The sequence below is a fragment of the Molothrus aeneus genome, chromosome 17 (assembly GCF_037042795.1).
Source record: "Molothrus aeneus isolate 106 chromosome 17, BPBGC_Maene_1.0, whole genome shotgun sequence".
Classification (NCBI taxonomy): Eukaryota; Metazoa; Chordata; class Aves; order Passeriformes; family Icteridae; genus Molothrus; species Molothrus aeneus.
In genome coordinates, this window is record NC_089662.1 from 5,915,979 (window position 1) to 5,932,088 (window position 16,110).

At 54.3% G+C, this 16,110-nt stretch overlaps 1 protein-coding gene across 1 annotated transcript; it reads left to right on the forward strand.

Annotated features, from left to right (window-relative positions):
• Positions 1–6,362: 6,362 nt before the first annotated feature.
• On the forward strand, positions 6,363–14,942 carry LPIN3 (lipin 3). Its single transcript, XM_066561453.1, has 19 exons — positions 6,363–6,581; positions 6,920–7,015; positions 7,774–7,982; positions 8,207–8,311; positions 8,749–8,869; positions 9,032–9,449; positions 10,057–10,156; positions 10,278–10,441; positions 10,524–10,617; positions 10,783–10,852; positions 10,942–11,034; positions 11,612–11,679; positions 11,823–11,952; positions 12,186–12,334; positions 12,499–12,585; positions 13,505–13,657; positions 13,925–14,036; positions 14,128–14,231; positions 14,343–14,942. The coding sequence occupies exons 1-19, from the start codon at positions 6,390–6,392 to the stop codon at positions 14,476–14,478; spliced, it is 2,601 nt and encodes an 866-aa protein (XP_066417550.1). The 5' UTR covers positions 6,363–6,389; the 3' UTR covers positions 14,479–14,942.
• Positions 14,943–16,110: the final 1,168 nt, after the last annotated feature.

Here is a 16,110-nt window from a genome sequence, read left to right on the forward strand (position 1 = left end):
GCGCGGGGCGGGCGGCGCAGCGGGGCGGGCGGGCGCCGCCGAGCGCAGGCATCGGCGGGGGGAGCGCGGGGCGGGCGGGCGCGACACACACCGGCATCAGCCGGGCTCCATCGCCGGGCGGGGGGCGCTGACGTCACCGCAGCCCGCCGGAGCGCGCCTGCGCGCGGGGACACCCGGCTGGGTCGGGGCAGTCCCGGGACCGGCACCGGGATCTGGACCGGGATTGGTCACCGGGTCTGGGATCGGGACAGAGCACCAGGACTAGGATCTGGACCGGGACAGGGCATCAGGACTGGGATCGGGACAGGGCACCGCGACTGGGATCTGGACTGGGATCGGTCACTGGGACAGGGATCGGGACAGGGCACCAGGACTAGGATCTGGACCGGGACAGGGCATCAGGACTGGGATCGGGACAGGGCACCAGGACTGGGATCTGGACCGGGATCGGTCACCGGGACTGGGATCGGGACAGGGCACCGAGACTGGGATCTGGACTGGGATCGGTCACTGGGACAGGGATCGGGACAGGGCACCGAGACTGGGATCTGGACCGGCACCGGGGCGTGCGGCGAGCGCCTGCACCGCGGCTTTGCCCCCGAGTGCTCGCAGCAGCCCCCCGAGCGCCCGTGGGGTGCGCGGAGCGGGGAGCAGCCCCGAACGCGGGGAGCGGACGGTGATGGGGAGCGTGCGGCCACGGCCACGGCTGGGCACGGCGCGGTGCACACCGGACCCCGCTGTCCCCGCCGCTCTGCCGCTCCCCGCACGGAGCTGAACCGGCCCGGCGGCGCTGGGCTCCGGTGGAACCGGAGGAGGGAGACGAGTCCGGTCGGTCCGCGGTCTCCATCAGCCCCGTCAAGAGCCGCGGGTGGCTCGGGGCGGGCAGCCCTGCACGGTGGCCGAGGCAGCGGACCCGGCAGGGATGGTTGTGTGGCTGGAAGCCCCCAGCCCCTTCCCTTTCCCAGTCCCCCGGGCAGCTGGGGCTGTGCCACCCGGTGAGGTACAGAGGCTGCTGTGGGGGGCTCAGGGGTCCGGCCATGGGGTGAGCCCGACCCCAGAGCTGCTGTCTGCCCCCCCCCGGCACTCCCCGGCCTGGAAAGGTGCTTGGGGTGCCCAAACTGCTGCACCCCAAGGCTTTGTCAGCGTCACTCCCAGCCTGCTGTGAGCAGGTCAGGAATCGAAACGAGCACCAACTATTTCCTTTAAATAAAGCGTGTCTTGGAAAGATCTTGTCTTGAAATCAGACACCAGCTTTGGACAAAAGATAAAAGATTTTCCAGTTGCTTAAATGTGCACATTATCTCAATTTTCCTGGATTCAGAGCTGATGGTCAGACTCTGCTCACAGTTACATTGATGTAAATATATCACTTATCTAAAGCTATTTGCTTTAGACTGTGTGTCCTGGCTGGATTCTCAGGAGTTGGGACACAAAAGCTGAGGGCTCTCACTTGAGAGACTTCATTTTTCAGGACCATGTTTTGCTCAGGGCTCTCAGCTCTCCCAGTTTGAGGGTATTGCTGGATTTCTCTGCAAGCCCTGGCTGTTGGAGCCACACAACTGCATGGGAATTGCAGCTTTCTGGGGTTTTTTTATTAAGTAAGCTTAAACCCTTTGTGTTTACAGAAGAAATGTGAACTTCTAACAGGTCAGAAACTAGGAGCCAAATCAGCAGAGCATGTTTTTAAACCAGAATGGATGGTTTCAACCAGTCCTGCTGCTGTAATTCAGCTTTTTCAATGCTTGTGACTGAGGACTGAGGATGGCATTTCCTCCTCTTAAGGCAAAATGGCTTTCCCACCCACTCCATCGCATGCCAGGCCAGTCTGACTTGATCTTTCTGAGAATGGGAATAAAAAACAAAACCAACAATGCTGTTTTCCTGTTGTGTTCCTCACTCCAGGGCTGGTATACAGAACAGCTGGACTGTCAGGAGTTGTCCCTATGCCTGAGGGAGTAGGACACCTGAGCCTTTCTCCCCATGGCTTTCACAGGATGGGAATTTGACCCCATCCAGCTGTGCTGACTTAGTGTTTCTGCCTCTCCTCTCATCCTGTTTTGCTGAATCACTCCTTTCACAAGCCTCTGGAGCTCTTTGTTGATCCAGGAAAGGAAATGGGAGCCCCAGCCCGGTCAGCTGAGGGTCAGGAAGCTCTGCCAACCTTCCTGAAGCTCCCCCTCCTCTTGAAATGCTGATTCTCCCTGCTGGGAGAAGGGGCCATGATAATGAGAAAGCCCTTTCACATCCCAGTGTCTGGCAGGGATTCCCTGGAGGGTCACAGTGGAGGAATGTCAGTCAGGGATGAAAACCCTGCCAGCAGCAGGCAGCTGCTCCTGGGAGCTGCCTGGCACAAGGACCTTGGGCTTGATGGGTTGATTGACTGCTGTCACCCAGCCCCACAGCTCTGGCCATCCCTCACCAGACCCTGCAGCATCCTGCTCAGTGCACAGCATTCAGGAAAAGGCATCCTTACAGCTGTGCCTCAGCCTGCCTGGCTGCTGCCTGGATTTTGCCAGCATCTCAGGAAACCCCCTGAGCCATCACTCAGAACAGCCATGGCACAGCTGGGGATCTGTTGCAGGGGCATGGGGGCACCAGCAGAGGTTGGTGTGTCAGGAACCAGGAGTACAGATGGGTGGGGAAAACCAGCTGGGCAAGAAGCCTTGGAGTTAACTGATGGGGTCTGTACTTCTGCAGGGTGCCCAAGTGCCAGGAGCTCATCCCTGTGTCCAGAGGGATGGGGGGGCTTGGAGGCACAGCAAGGCTGAGCTGCCCGCTTGCTCCTGCTGGCATTTTGTTCCTTCTCCATGTTCATCTGCAGATACAGTCAGCTGGCTGAGGAAGAAATGGTGTCCTGTACTCAGATGTCCTTTGTTGAATGTCCTCTGCAGCATTTTTTACCAGTTACCAGGCATTTGCAGTCCCCCCAGTTACCAGGCATCTGCATTGAAATCTGCATTGAAATCTCATTGAAATCTGTCCTTGCTTTTGTGTTCCAGCCCTGGGGTTTGTGTTACACCCTCAGGGCTTGCAGGATGTAACCCCCTGCCCTGGGTGAGACCCGCTCCAGTGGCATCAATCTAAGCACAACACCTGAAATGTCACACCCAAGGTGTCTTGATGGAGGTTCCAACAGATTCCTCCCCTGCTGGGCAGAAGTGCCCAGTGACCTGGCCATGGGCTGTGGGGCTTGGTGGCAGCTGCCTGCCCTGCAGTGCCAGCCCACCCTCCTCAGGGACTGCAGCCATGCTGGGCCATCCACAATAGCTGCTTTCAGTCCAAATTCACTGAGGGGCAGAGCTCTCAGAAGACTAAGCTGCTGGAAAATAAGCTTCATTCCTCAGCAGATTTGCCATAGCCTTCAGGAAAGTTCCCGTGTTGGCACTGGGATCTTGTGCCCAGGCCATGCTTGGCACTGGATGGGCACAGGGGGGATGTCTGTGCCTCCAGTTGCCATCAGCATAACTGAGGAAAGTGAGGCACTGGGTGCTAAGAGGGCTTGCCTGGGAAGGATCTGTGGCATTTCTGCAGATCAACCCATCATCTGGGACCAACAAGCTTTGGATCCTTCTTCTCAGGGTCTAAAGATGTCCTAAGCAGCCACCCTTGATATTTGGTTCTTCCCTGCCCTCACAGCACATTGTCAGCTCCATGAGTGAAGTGTTGGAGAGCCTCCATCCCTAAAGTGCCACCACTCAATCCCCATCACTCCAAAACCCAGCAGAGAGGCTGCTGGGGAATCACCAGCACAGAAGTCAGGAAAACACAGGACAAAGCCCACACCGGCCACATGCCTGCCCTGGAGTTATAGTATGGTGGGAGTCATTGCACTTTTTGGGGGCCTCAGTTTCCCACCTGAGTCCACCCAGCTATTCCCACATCACTTCCCCACTGCTCCCAGGCTCCCTGAGATCTGGAGAGCATCAATTTTCCTAAAGCGTCTGCTTTGTGTGCTCTCCTTTCACCATGCCCTCTTTTCCCATCCCCGTGGAGATGATGCAGGGCAGAGCAGCCCCCGGGGTTTGGCCACCCTTGATGTCTCATTAAGGCTTCACCGTGTGGGTTGGAGAAAGAAGGGTCTCCATGGGCACACGGCAGCTGTGCCCGGGGTTGCTGGAGCAAAGGGGCTGTTGGCCGAGCCCCGGGTGCCGGTGCCAGCGCAGAGCCAGCCCGGCCGGCCGCGGCCCTCAGAGGCCCGGCGGGAGGCAGGGTCTGCAGCCCGGGGCTGCTCGGAGACGGGCCCGGGGCTGCTCGGAGACGGGCCCTCCCCTCGCTCAGGTGAGAGGAAGGAAGCAGCAGGGAGAGGAGGAGCTGAGGGTGAGTGCTGCTGCCGGCACAGAGCAAGCCCGGGGTTCAGTTTTGCCCCGAAGTCGAGGAGGTGCTGAGGCTCAGCAGCTGCCCAGGTAATGGGGAAGGCCCTGCTGGTTTGCAGCGTGCGATGGATGGGAGAGCAGCTCTGGGTGTCGATGTGGGCAGGGTGTGCTGCTGGCAGGATGGCCCAGGAGCAAAGCACACTGGTGTCATCAAAGCACCTGGTTTATTTTGGGCGACTGTTTGGGTCTGGAGGTTAATATGGGCTGTCGGCAGGGGAGAACTGTCCCCTTCATCCTCCACAAGAGCTGCATGGCGGAGGGCTGTGGTCCTGGCAAGTTTGGAGGCTGAGGGCAGAGGTGCCCCATTCCTCTAGAGGGTTTACGTACTGAATGTGACTTGAAGACCATTTCTCTTGCCCTGTCTGCCTATTAATGTCTCTCCAGACTATAACCTACCCTTCACCTCCCTGACAGGCCTGCTCCATCCATGGTGGGGCCGAGGCCTGTAGGGAAAAGCCTCTTTCTCTCCACTCCTTGCCTTCCTCCAACCATCCCAGGTGAGGCCCACAGGGAATTAAATTCACTGAGCTGAAAACTGTACCATAGCCATGCAGTCCTCAGAAATGAGATGCTTGGGGAGTGGGCAGCTGCCCATTGAGGCAAGGGGGGACAGTGGCTCTGCAGAGGGGACATGGCCCTGGCACTTGTTTTACTGTGTGCCTGCAGTGTTGTGTTGAGCTCTTGCACCCTTCGTTCACCATAAAGGTGGTGCTCAGTGCATCATATCTGGGGATAATTTCCAACACCCCACCCCAAATCCTATGGGCTTTCTCTGCCCATGCACTTTCCCTATGTACTTTTCAGGTTTGTGTCAGTGTATATCTCAACTGTAAGCTCATAAGTGCTGCCCGGGGAGCATCTGGGTCAGTCTGATCATTCCTCCTCTCCAAAACTGCTCCCATGTGCAGAGAGGAGCTGTCTCCCCTTTGCTGCCAGGTCCTGTGGCACCACAGGGAAAGCAGCTGGAGGGCTGCCTGCCCTGGCAGCAATGCCTGGGAAAGCTGGGCTCAGCAGGTTGGTGAGAGGCCCCGTGATCTGAGCCCCGCTCACAGCAGAGCTGATGGAGCCACTGAAGCTTCGGGAGCTGGCTAGCACTTCCCTGCTGTCATCCTCCAGAGAGGATCTGGGATTTGGGCTCACTCCTGGCTGCCAGAGAGAGGTGGGGGATGGGGCATGGATCGGGAGCAAGACCTGCCTGCTCAGATTCCCTTCCAGGAGGGATGTCTGGGAATGGGACAGGGCTGAGCTTATGCAAAACGGATCGGAGAGGCTGGATACCTGCTGGGGCAGAGGGCTTGTCGCATGGCACATACTTGTCATCGTCCCTTTGGGTAAGGAACCAACTTCCCCCAGCTGCCCTTTGGGTTGAGTGTGCACTGGGTGCTGTGCTGAGAGTTCCTGGGGACACCACATCATCACCTGGCTGTGCTGCCCAGCACAGGATTTCTTGCTTGTACAGGAGCCATGTCTGGCCAATTCTGCAATGCCTAAGTGGGATGCCTTTCCTTCTGAGTGGGAAATGTTAGGTTTGGACTTTATTCAAATTGAATGTGTGGTCTATGGAGCAGCTCAGACTTCCCACCTCTCTGCCATGAGTTGTTTGGGAATTTATAAGGATAGTGCAGGACAGGAGGTCTCCTGCCAGCCCAATTCTTGTTTGAATGGGATGCTGACAGCTTGACTGTGTGGTGTTGCTATGAGGTTGTATTTGTCCTCTCAAGGAGGAAATGTGATAGTGTATCCCAATGGCAAGGACATCTCTCCTCCAAGCTGGATGCAATAACTCATGGTCTGGCTTCTGTCCTGTTTTCTGGTGCTCACAGAGGCCATGGCTGATCTTCATCAAAGCCCTCAGGTGTTTGCCTCAGTTTCTCTAGAGGCTTGCCTGCTCCCATGATGGGGCTATGTTGCAGCCATGACAGGACTCTCCTCCACTAAACTTACATTGCCTTTAGTTGCTAGAGTTCTCTTCTCCTACCTGGGTCTATTTTTGTCTCTCACTTGCAGTCTCAAACCATGAACTATGTGGGGCACCTGGCTGAGAGTGTCTTTGTCACGGTGAAGGGGCTGTACCGTGATCTGAACCCCGCCACCCTGTCGGGCTGCATCGATGTGGTCGTGGTGAGGCAGCCCGACAACTCCTTCAAGTGCTCCCCGTTTCACGTGCGCTTTGGGAAGCTGGGGGTGCTGCGCTCCAAGGAGAAGGTGGTAAGTGCCCCATAACCCTGGGGCTATGCTTCCTTCCCAGTGTCTCCAGACCCAGGAGTTCCTATAACCCACAGGTTATGGAAGGACTTTGTTTGAGGGGAATGGGAGCCTGCTGAAAGGGTTGCCAAGTTTTTGAGGGGGATGCCCCCAAATGGAGCCCATCCATTTCCAGGGTGGAATGTGCTCTTCAGGAAAACTGGGAGAGGTCCCTTGCCTCAAAGGCTGTGTGACTGTCAGCCCTGTGAGCAACTTCAACCCATCCCCTCCATCTGGAAGTGCCCCTGTGCTCCAGTGGATGAGAGGGTTCAGATGCACAGGATGCTTCTGTCCCTTGCTAGGTTGACATTGAAATCAACGGAGAGCCTGTCGACCTGCACATGAAGCTGGGAGACAATGGAGAGGCCTTCTTTGTCGAAGAGTTAGAGGAGCATGAGGTTGGTTATGTGGAGGTGCTGCATGTCTGTGTCCTGGTGTGACTCCCTGGAAGTGCAGAGTTGAGTTAGAATGACCAGGTTTGGAATGCTGCTCTTCCCCAGAGTGACTCCATTGTCCCATCTGATGTTTTCTGTGTCTGGAAAGGTTCCTGATCAAAGGACCTTGTAACCCACGTGGTGGAGCACTCTGAGGGAGTATTAGACCAAATATCTGCATCCCAGACTGGTCTCCATCAATGGGCATGGCTGCTGGCCAGACAGGTGGATATCTTGGCCTCTCAGGGGATCTTGTGGCAGTGATGAGAATGAGACAGATGCTGTGGCAGGCTGTCTGCTCCAATGGGAAGTGGGATGAGACTAGTTGTGGCTTCCAGAAATCCTGGCAGCTCTGTTTTTAGGCATACTTGTGGTCACTGCTGGCTTGGGCTGGGTCTGGAAGTAGTAAAGGGCTCTGGAGTCAAATCCCATTTGCAGCCTTGGTAACTCTGGTCTTGTGGTGCCATCTTCTGCCTGTCTCTCCTTGCCCATGTTAAGGATGTCTTTAGCTTGTGGCTGAATCACCCTAATATTCTTCTATTCACATGTTGTAGGTACAAATCCTTTCCTTTAGGCCCCACCACAAAACCACCCCTGGGCCGAGGGCTCGGTGGTGTTGGTTGTGCTGTTCCATAGTATACTCCATAGAGAGCAAGGAGCTGCTAGGCTGAATAGGAATGTGCTGGAGGGAGCTGATGTGCTCTGCCCCATCCCTGTTCCAGGGCAGCATCCCCTTCTTCCTCTGCACGTCCCCCATCTGCAAGGAGCGGTGCATGACAGATGTTGCTCAACCCTCCCAGGGGCTGGAGGCCTCCAGCTCTGGAGTGATCCTGCGCAAGAGGAGGCGACGCAGGAGAAGGCCCAGGAAGAAGGAGGTGTTGGACACAGATTCTGACAGTGATGAGGCCAAAAAAGAGCTGCTAGCTGCAAGGTGAGCTGCTTGGTCTGGGCAGGGTGATGCAGTAGGTCAAGCCTGCGGGTTCATTTGGTGATGGCCACCAGTACTGAAACAGGGGGAAAGTGTTTGCAAGTTGGAGCCCAGTCTCCTGTGGAGTAGAAGGCCAGGGGGAATGGTGAAACTGGTATTGCCAGCTTTCTGGAGAGGAGGCTGCTGCTTGAGAGTAGCACAAGTTCCTTCTCTTTCCTCCTTTGCAGTGATGCAACATGTTCATCCTTTTCTGATGTCCTTGACGTAACTGGGTCATTGCAGCCCCCAGAGATACGCCCGTTCTCCGATGGGGAGCTGCCCCAAGCCGACAGGTAACAGGCAGAGCCAAGGTGTTCTGCTCAGCTCTGGTGAGGGCAGGGCACATGCCCCATGGCAGGGAAGGAGTTATGGAAAAGTGACTTGGAGGTGTCAGGAGAGGACAGTTCTCCTAGCTTGATATGGTGTGGCTGGAGGAAAGCTCAGAGACCACAAGAGACGCTGGAGGCCGTGGTCACAGGTGTGAGAAGCCTGTGTGCACAGGGCTGTCTGCTGATGAGGTGCTCTGGGCAGCTGCTGGCGTAGCACTTTGCTTCCTTGGGCCTCAGCTTCCATAGATCTTGGTCCTTTAGGAGTGACAATCTTATAGGGTAGAAGTGACTTTATGGGAAACCAGCATTACAGGGTTCTTGGCCCTAAATGTCCTTTTACTGATAGGAGAGCAAGGGTCTGCAGAGTAAGTGAGGCCTCACATCACCTTCTCTTCCTGCAGCTTCAAGCTGAGCCATCAGCCTCCTCACAAAAGTGATTCTGAACTGCAGATCAAACCACGGGAAAGCTTTTCTCTAGGGGCTGAATCCCACATGAAGTGGCTCTGGGGAAGGCTCCCTCAGGTAAGTCCCTGTGCTCTCGGTCTTTTGCTGGGAATGGGTGTCCAAAAGACCTGCAGAAAGCAGAGGAGGCTCTGGCCAGGCAGCCTTAGAGAAGCTGTCCTCTTCTGTGTGATGCTTTGGGCAACTTTCCATCCTTAGACCTGTTCTTCTGCTTCCCTTGAGGTGAATAAATTGGTGCAAGTTAAACCAGCCAAGTCCACAAAGATCACTGCTGCTGCAGCAACCACCGTCTCTGCGACACTGTTCCCAGTGGATGAGGCAACCCCTCTTGCTGCCACCTCTGAACCTCCAGGAGGGGTTTCAAGCCCAGCAGAACCTCAAGACATGCCCCATTCCTTGCCTGTGTCTGCAACTGAGCCAACACTTACACCCCAGGGTGGGAACCGCGTCTGCAGGCTGAAGGACGTCCTTCGTGCTATCAGGGCAAAGACATTTTTGGGGGCCTACTCAGTCCCACAAGAGCAGCAGAAGGAAGATGTGAATGCTGTGCCAGATATGGAGCACTTTGAGGGAGCCACTGCTCCAAGGCAGGCGGGCTCAGAAGGCCCTGCATCCCAGCTGGGGAGGCAGCAGAGGCAAGGTGAGAGGGTGACTGGTGCTGCTTGAAGTGGTGTTTGAGCCTGCAGATATGTCTGACTCAGATGAGCCCCTGGGTTGTCCCTTCAGTGTAATTCCATGACTTCCAGGTGTGGTGTGCTTGCTTTGCCTTCTCTGTGTGCTACCAGCTCCTTTGCTTTGAAGACACATGCCTTAGGTGTCCACCTTTCAGTGACCATCCAGCTCCCAGGAAGGCTTTCTTGCCTTATGTTCCCTAAAGTCCATCCTTCAATGTCTCTGCTTTTGCATACTTAGAAGATTTTTCAGCAGTACAGGCCATACCTTAATTTCAAGTGTCAGACAGCACCTGGCCTGACTTGTGTCTTCATCCTGAGCTTGCCAAGTCAGGGAAAACCATAGAGAAGCATTTGTGTGCCCTCCTTCACATTGTATTTAAGGATCATGCTAGTGCAAGTGTCTTGAGACATTTCTGTTGCTGTTGACTTACGGTAGTTTTCCAGTAGGAAAATGTCTGCCCTGTTTGTATGGTACATGGATGTGAGGAAAATGCTGTTGGCTTTCTTGATAGATGCTGGGGTGATTGGAAAGGTGATTCAACTAAGCTCTCTCTCTTCTGTCTATGCATTGAGGATCCATCAAAAGAACTCGTCACAAGGGTCCCAGGGCCATTTACCTGGAAGACTTCTCCGATCCGAACAAGGAGCCAGTGGCTCTCTATTTGGCCGAGAGGTATGAGTTGCCCCAGCTGGCCAAGCTCAGACATTTTTGAGCAATTCCCCTGGCACAAAGGATGGAGGTATTGTTTAAAGCTATTCTCTGATGTCACCACCGTTTCCTCCTTTGCTGGCAGCGACACAGAGCAGAGTTTGAGTCCTGTGACAGACCCCAGCAGCCCTCTGAGTATCCAGCTGCCATCCACCTCGACTGCCAACAGCCCCATGGACTCTGACTCAATGCCCACAGTTGCCCTGTCCCTGTGTGGGGGCCTCGGGGACAACACGCAGATCTCTCATGGTAGGTAGGAGGAGAGGGGCAATCTGCAGCCCTGAAATCCTTTCTATCCTCCAATGCCATGACACAGCCTTTGTCCCACCAGAGAAGTTCATGGAACACAGGGTCTCCTACCAGCAGTTTGCTGAGAATCCAAGGCTCATCAGTGACCCAAACCTGGTGATAATGATCAACAAGAAGTGAGTGGCCTACTCTTCCTGCTGCTTCATCCCACAATGAACAGCATGGCCCCTTTGTCCCTGTAGGAATGTGACTCCATCCCAGAGCATGATTGTACCAAAGAAGTTGTGGGACCTGGCCATGCTGCAGGATAGTGATGTACTTATCCCTCTTGCTTTTTCCAGGTATTACAACTGGGCAGTGGCTGGTCCCATAGTCCTGGCCCTGCAGGCTTTCCAGAAGAACATTCCTGAGGTCAGTGGTACAGCACATTTACTGGCTATGATTCTCAGCAGGGCCTGGGCTGAGGAATGACCTCATCTCATGTTCTGCCATGTTCACAGAGCATCATTGACGAATTAGTGAAGGAGAATTTGCCCAAGAAAGACAGGAGATATTGGTTCTCCTGGAGGAGGAGAGAAATCCCAACAGGGGAGGTATGTTTGCAGCAGTGGATATGACAACCATGTCCCCAGGGGACAGGCATCATTCTGCTGACTGGTCGGGGTGGGAGCAGGGTCCTGGGGATGGCCTGAGGTTGACTGTGAGGACATCCAGGACCTGATGAGGTGACTTCTTAAGGTTGCTACCTGTCCCCTTTGGTCTGCTAATGCCTGAGCAGCAGAGCAGCACCTGGAAATGCAGAAATGTGGACCTTGTAGTGGTGAGGCCTCCTGCTGTGTACCTGTCATGCCAGGTCCCTGGGCAGCACGTGTGCTTGCTGGTCTCCCTGCCCCACCACAGCATCAGGCTGTGCTTCCTCCTCCATCAGCAGTGTCCCTGTGAAGGCAGGGACTGCAGTGATATCTCTTTTGGCATTGCCAAAAAAAAGAAAAAAAGAAAAGAAAAGCAGCCCATACTCTTGCTCTTAGCTCTGTGCAAGCACTGCTCAGCTATAACAGAAACATCTCTGTTATCCAACACTGTGTTGAGCACAAATGCAGAACACATCCCCATAACTAAGTCACTGTGAAGAGAATTAACCAGAAGCAGCACATCCCTCTCTGCCTGCAGCAGCAGCAGCAGCCGAGGCCAGGGATAGCCAGCCTGGGAACACTGTGGCGTGACCTTGTTCAGCAGAGGTGAGTGCCTCCCTTCCAGGCCATCTTCTGGAGTCTGGATACTCCTGTTCTCCTATGTGACTAATTATTCTTAAGTTTGCTTAATAAAAGAGGGTAGAAAGCCTTTTTAAGACTCTGGTTGACCCTTTCTCTTCTTTGTGTAGGCAGGAGGACAAAGAGTCACCCAGTAAGAATGAGCCCCAGAGTGCTGGGGACACGTTGGCAGCAAAAGCTCCCACTCAGAAACCTCTACCAAACTTCAGGAAATCCCTGCGGCTCTCCTCCGAACAAATTGTATGTATTTATTCCTCCATCTTCACTGTCCATGTCTGTGGGGGTGAGACAACCCTTAAACAGGGATTTCTCTACTCCTGACCTTGTGTTTTCATGGGACATCCAAATATTTTCCCTTGTTGGCCACCTTGTAGGGTGGGCCACCCTGGGTGGGTGGCAGTCTGGCCTCTGGCAAGTCTTGGAGTGGTGTGAATTGGTGCTGGTGTAACACTTTTGGTGCCCCTCTGCCCCAGGGAAGGTTGAATCTGCAGGATGGCCCCAACGAGGTGGCATTCAGTGTGACAACTCAGTACCAGGGTACGTGCCGCTGTGAGGCCACCATCTACCTGTGGAACTGGAATGAAAAAGTGGTGATCTCAGACATCGATGGCACCATCACCAAGTAAAAGGCCTTTCTCCCACCCCAAAATCCTTGTTTTCCTCTCTTGGGGGAAAGTCTCCTTTAAAGGCTTGCATAAGCAGGCAGAAGGGAGCACAAACCCTTGTGGGGTGGGGGTGGATGCTCACCATGTTGGATGACACTAACCCAGCCTCCTTTCCTTTGAGATCGGATGCTCTTGGACACATCTTGCCACAACTGGGTAAAGATTGGACTCACCCTGGGATTGTTAAACTCTTCAACAAAATCCACCTGTAGGTATTGGATCAGCTGAGTTCAAGGGGAAGTGGGAAGCTGGTTGAATCAGAGTCAGGGCTTCTTACTCACTGATGCAGGCTCAGATAGCTGCACTCTCTGCTGTCAGTGGTGGCTGATGCTGGCTGTGCTGCTTACATGATGTTGTGGGGTGAAAGCAGAGGGTCCCCTGGGATCAGATGCTTTTATTACCTTCCCTTGAAGGAGTGTGTGTCAGTGGAGGCTTTGCTGGGGAGATACAGCTGAGCAGCAGAGGACACAAGACCACCTAAGGTCACACCTGAGAGAGGTGGCACGGGGGTCCCCAGCACTGCGGTGCTGGTACCTCTCTGGGCACCCAGCGATGGCTTGCCACAGCCCAGTGGACTCACCTGTGAGGGGTGACACTGGCAGTGAGTCCCTGCTGAGCCTCTAGCTTGGTGCCTGGCCCCTGTGGCCACTGAGAGGCACTGTGGGCCTGTGGATGGCTCGTTCTGGCCCCATGAGGAGCACGGGAGGGATGCACTCCGGGGATTGCAGGGACCAGCATCTTGGCTGCCTCTGGCCACCAGGTACTGCCTCTGCCCAGGCGTCTGCAAGGGCTGGGTACAGCCCTCCACAGCTGTCAGGCAGTGCTGTGGGATAAAAGTGCTATGTGAGGGTGCTGAGCACCAATGGGGGCTGTGCAGCTGCGCTGGGTGGGTGTGTGGCTGCTGGGATGAGCATAGAGGGTGGTGCAGGGGCTCCCAGTGTGAGGCAGGTGAAGACTGGGATTAGTTGGGGTTTCCAGATAAGGGATTCATGTTCTTTGTGGAGCCACCTTGCTTACTGGAGTAAGATTTGCTCTTAAGCCAGGTACTTGGCTACCTCTTCCTCCTTGGAGCAGGAGAATGCTTTGCCCAGGCCGCAGCTCAGAGGGGCTCCCTGTGTTCTCTCTAGGAATGGCTACAAGTTCCTCTACTGCTCGGCCAGGGCTATTGGCATGGCCCACATCACCAAAGACTACCTCAAATGGGTCAATGAACAGGGCTGTGGCCTCCCCATGGGCCCCATGCTGCTTTCCCCCAGCAGCCTCTTGTCTGCCTTCCACAGGTACTGTCTTTTCCTGCATTTCTTGTTTCCCTGGGGACAGCACCCCCTTCCCCAGCTTGACCCTGAGGGATGTCCTGGCCTTAAACTGTTCTGCCCTCCTTGGTGCACAATGCTGGGGAGCTGCCTGACCTTGCTGGAGCTTCACAGTGAAGCTTCTGATGCACAAAACCTCTTACCCTTCAAATCACTTCCCTGAGCCCCAGACAGCTTTGGTGCCCACAGTCCTGGCCAGCTGATGCCACTGTGACCATGTCTCTTGTGCTGCAGGGAAGTGATTGAGAAGAACCCAGAGGTGTTCAAGGTCCCCTGCTTGACAGACATCCGAAAACTGTTTGCTACAAAGTTTCCCTTCTACGCAGGCTTTGGGAACAGGCCCAATGTGAGTGTGTCTCCAGGGGTGCAGGGAAGGCTCAGGCTGGGTGGTGGTGCCTTCCTGCAGCTCTCACTCTGTGCTGGCCTTCCTTGGGCAGGATGTCTACGCTTACAAGCAAGTGGGGCTGCCAGAGAGCCGCATATTCACAGTAAACCCCAAAGGAGAGCTGATCCAGGAGCTCACAAAAAACCAAAAGTCAACGTAAGCAAAGTGTTTATTCCTCTGCATCTTTGGGATGACCCGGCTTTGATGCAGAGAAGCATCAAACAAACACCCAATGACCCCAGTGTAACTTCTTTCTTACCCCCACAGGTATGAGCAGCTGTCAGAGCTGGTGGAGGTGTTCTTCCCTCCTGTGGGACGGAGGAGCAGCACTGCTCTGGTGTCCCCAGAGTACAGCCACTGGAGATCTTCACTGCCTGATGATGACTGGGATGGCTCCCCCTAACCCCATCCCTGTGGAGACCTGACCCAGGGCTCACCTGAATGTTCTTTTTCAGGACTAAATGCTCCAGGTGCACCTCACACCCCCTGTTTGCTGCTTGGGCATTTTGCACTTGTAATAGAGGTCATGACACCCCTTAGCAGGAAGCCAGAGGGGGTAAGAGGGAGTTCTGACTCTACAAAAACTCCAATTGCTAAACACAAATTCCTGAAAGCTGGATCTCTTCTGGTGTTTGTAGCTCCTCTAAAGCCTGGCTCTTTTTTAAAGCTGGTGGTTGTTCTCTGTTGTATGTATTGATGAGCCTCTGCCATAGCTATTAGTACCTTTGGTATGACCAGTGTTCCAGACAGTCCAGCTACCTGCAGTTTGATAGCCGAAACTGCCCACCAACTTGTAAAGGTTGATGGAAGATGCTGGGGTTTTGAGTGTTCTGAACAAAAACCAATAATAAACAGTGCCTTAATCAAGGTTGTCTCTTGTCTACTTTAGCCCTGTGCATAGAAGTGGGAGCCAGGCTCAAAGTCCTTTCTTAAAATGTGATTTGGCTTATTCTTATTCAAGCATCCTACCAAGTGGGTCCTGGGGGTGATGGGATCCACTTCTATCAAAACCAGGGTGCTAGGAGCCTCATCCAGCCTGGCCTTGGATGTTCCCAGGGATGGGGCATCCACAGCCTCTGTGCACAGCCTGGGCCTGTGCCTCACCACCCTTAGTAAAATACCAGTTTCCTTAGATACAACCTCCTGCAGCTGAAAGCCATCGCCCCTTCTCCTCCCACCACAGACCCTGTTGAACACTCTGTCCCCATCTTTCCTATGGGACCCTTCAAGTCATGTACAGTTGCAGTGAGGCCCCTCCATGGCCTCTCTTCTCCAGGCTGAGCAGCCCCAACTCTCTCTTCATGGGAGGTTATAAAGTAAAACAAAGGCAGAAGCACTGCTGGGCTCCTTCCTCCAGTCTGGCACCTACCTTCTCCTTCCCTGACTCCTGTGTGTAAGTCATCTTCTCTGCCACTTCTGGAAGCCACACAAGTCATTTTGATCCTGGAAACCTCAGCAAGAAATACTTTATTTTTTTCCTTTCCAGTACAAACAGTTTTTCAGCTTTTAAAATCTGAACAAATAGACATGGTTTTAAAAACAACAGAACACAGTCAATTAACAGGATCAGTTATCAACTGCCTCAGAAAACTGCCCATACAAGCACAACCCCATGGGCAGCATTTCCTTACTTTGCAAGCAATTTTTAAAAAATGCCCAGTTTTGTACCAAGTTCCTTTCATTTTTTAAACATGAATAGCCGAGAACTGAAATAACAAATTGTCCATAGCTTCAAGTGACTAGTCAGGAATAGTCCAAACATAGCACCATTTTCTGGAAGGTCACACTTCTTCCTTGTCCTGGTTTTGTTATGGCCAGTCCTGCCTCCCTCTTTTCTGGGGAAGCTGTTCCTGTTCTCCCACTCTAACCCAGCCCTGGCTGGGGAACAGGGAGCCTGGCCCTTGGCTTGGTTTTCTCTTTGGTTTTCTCCCTGGTGTGAGGGGATGGAAAAGGGGCTTAGGCAGGATGCTCCCCCTGCAGGGTGAGGGCTCCCCGGGCCCATCACAAGGTACTCAGGGTTGCCTTGAGACTCCTT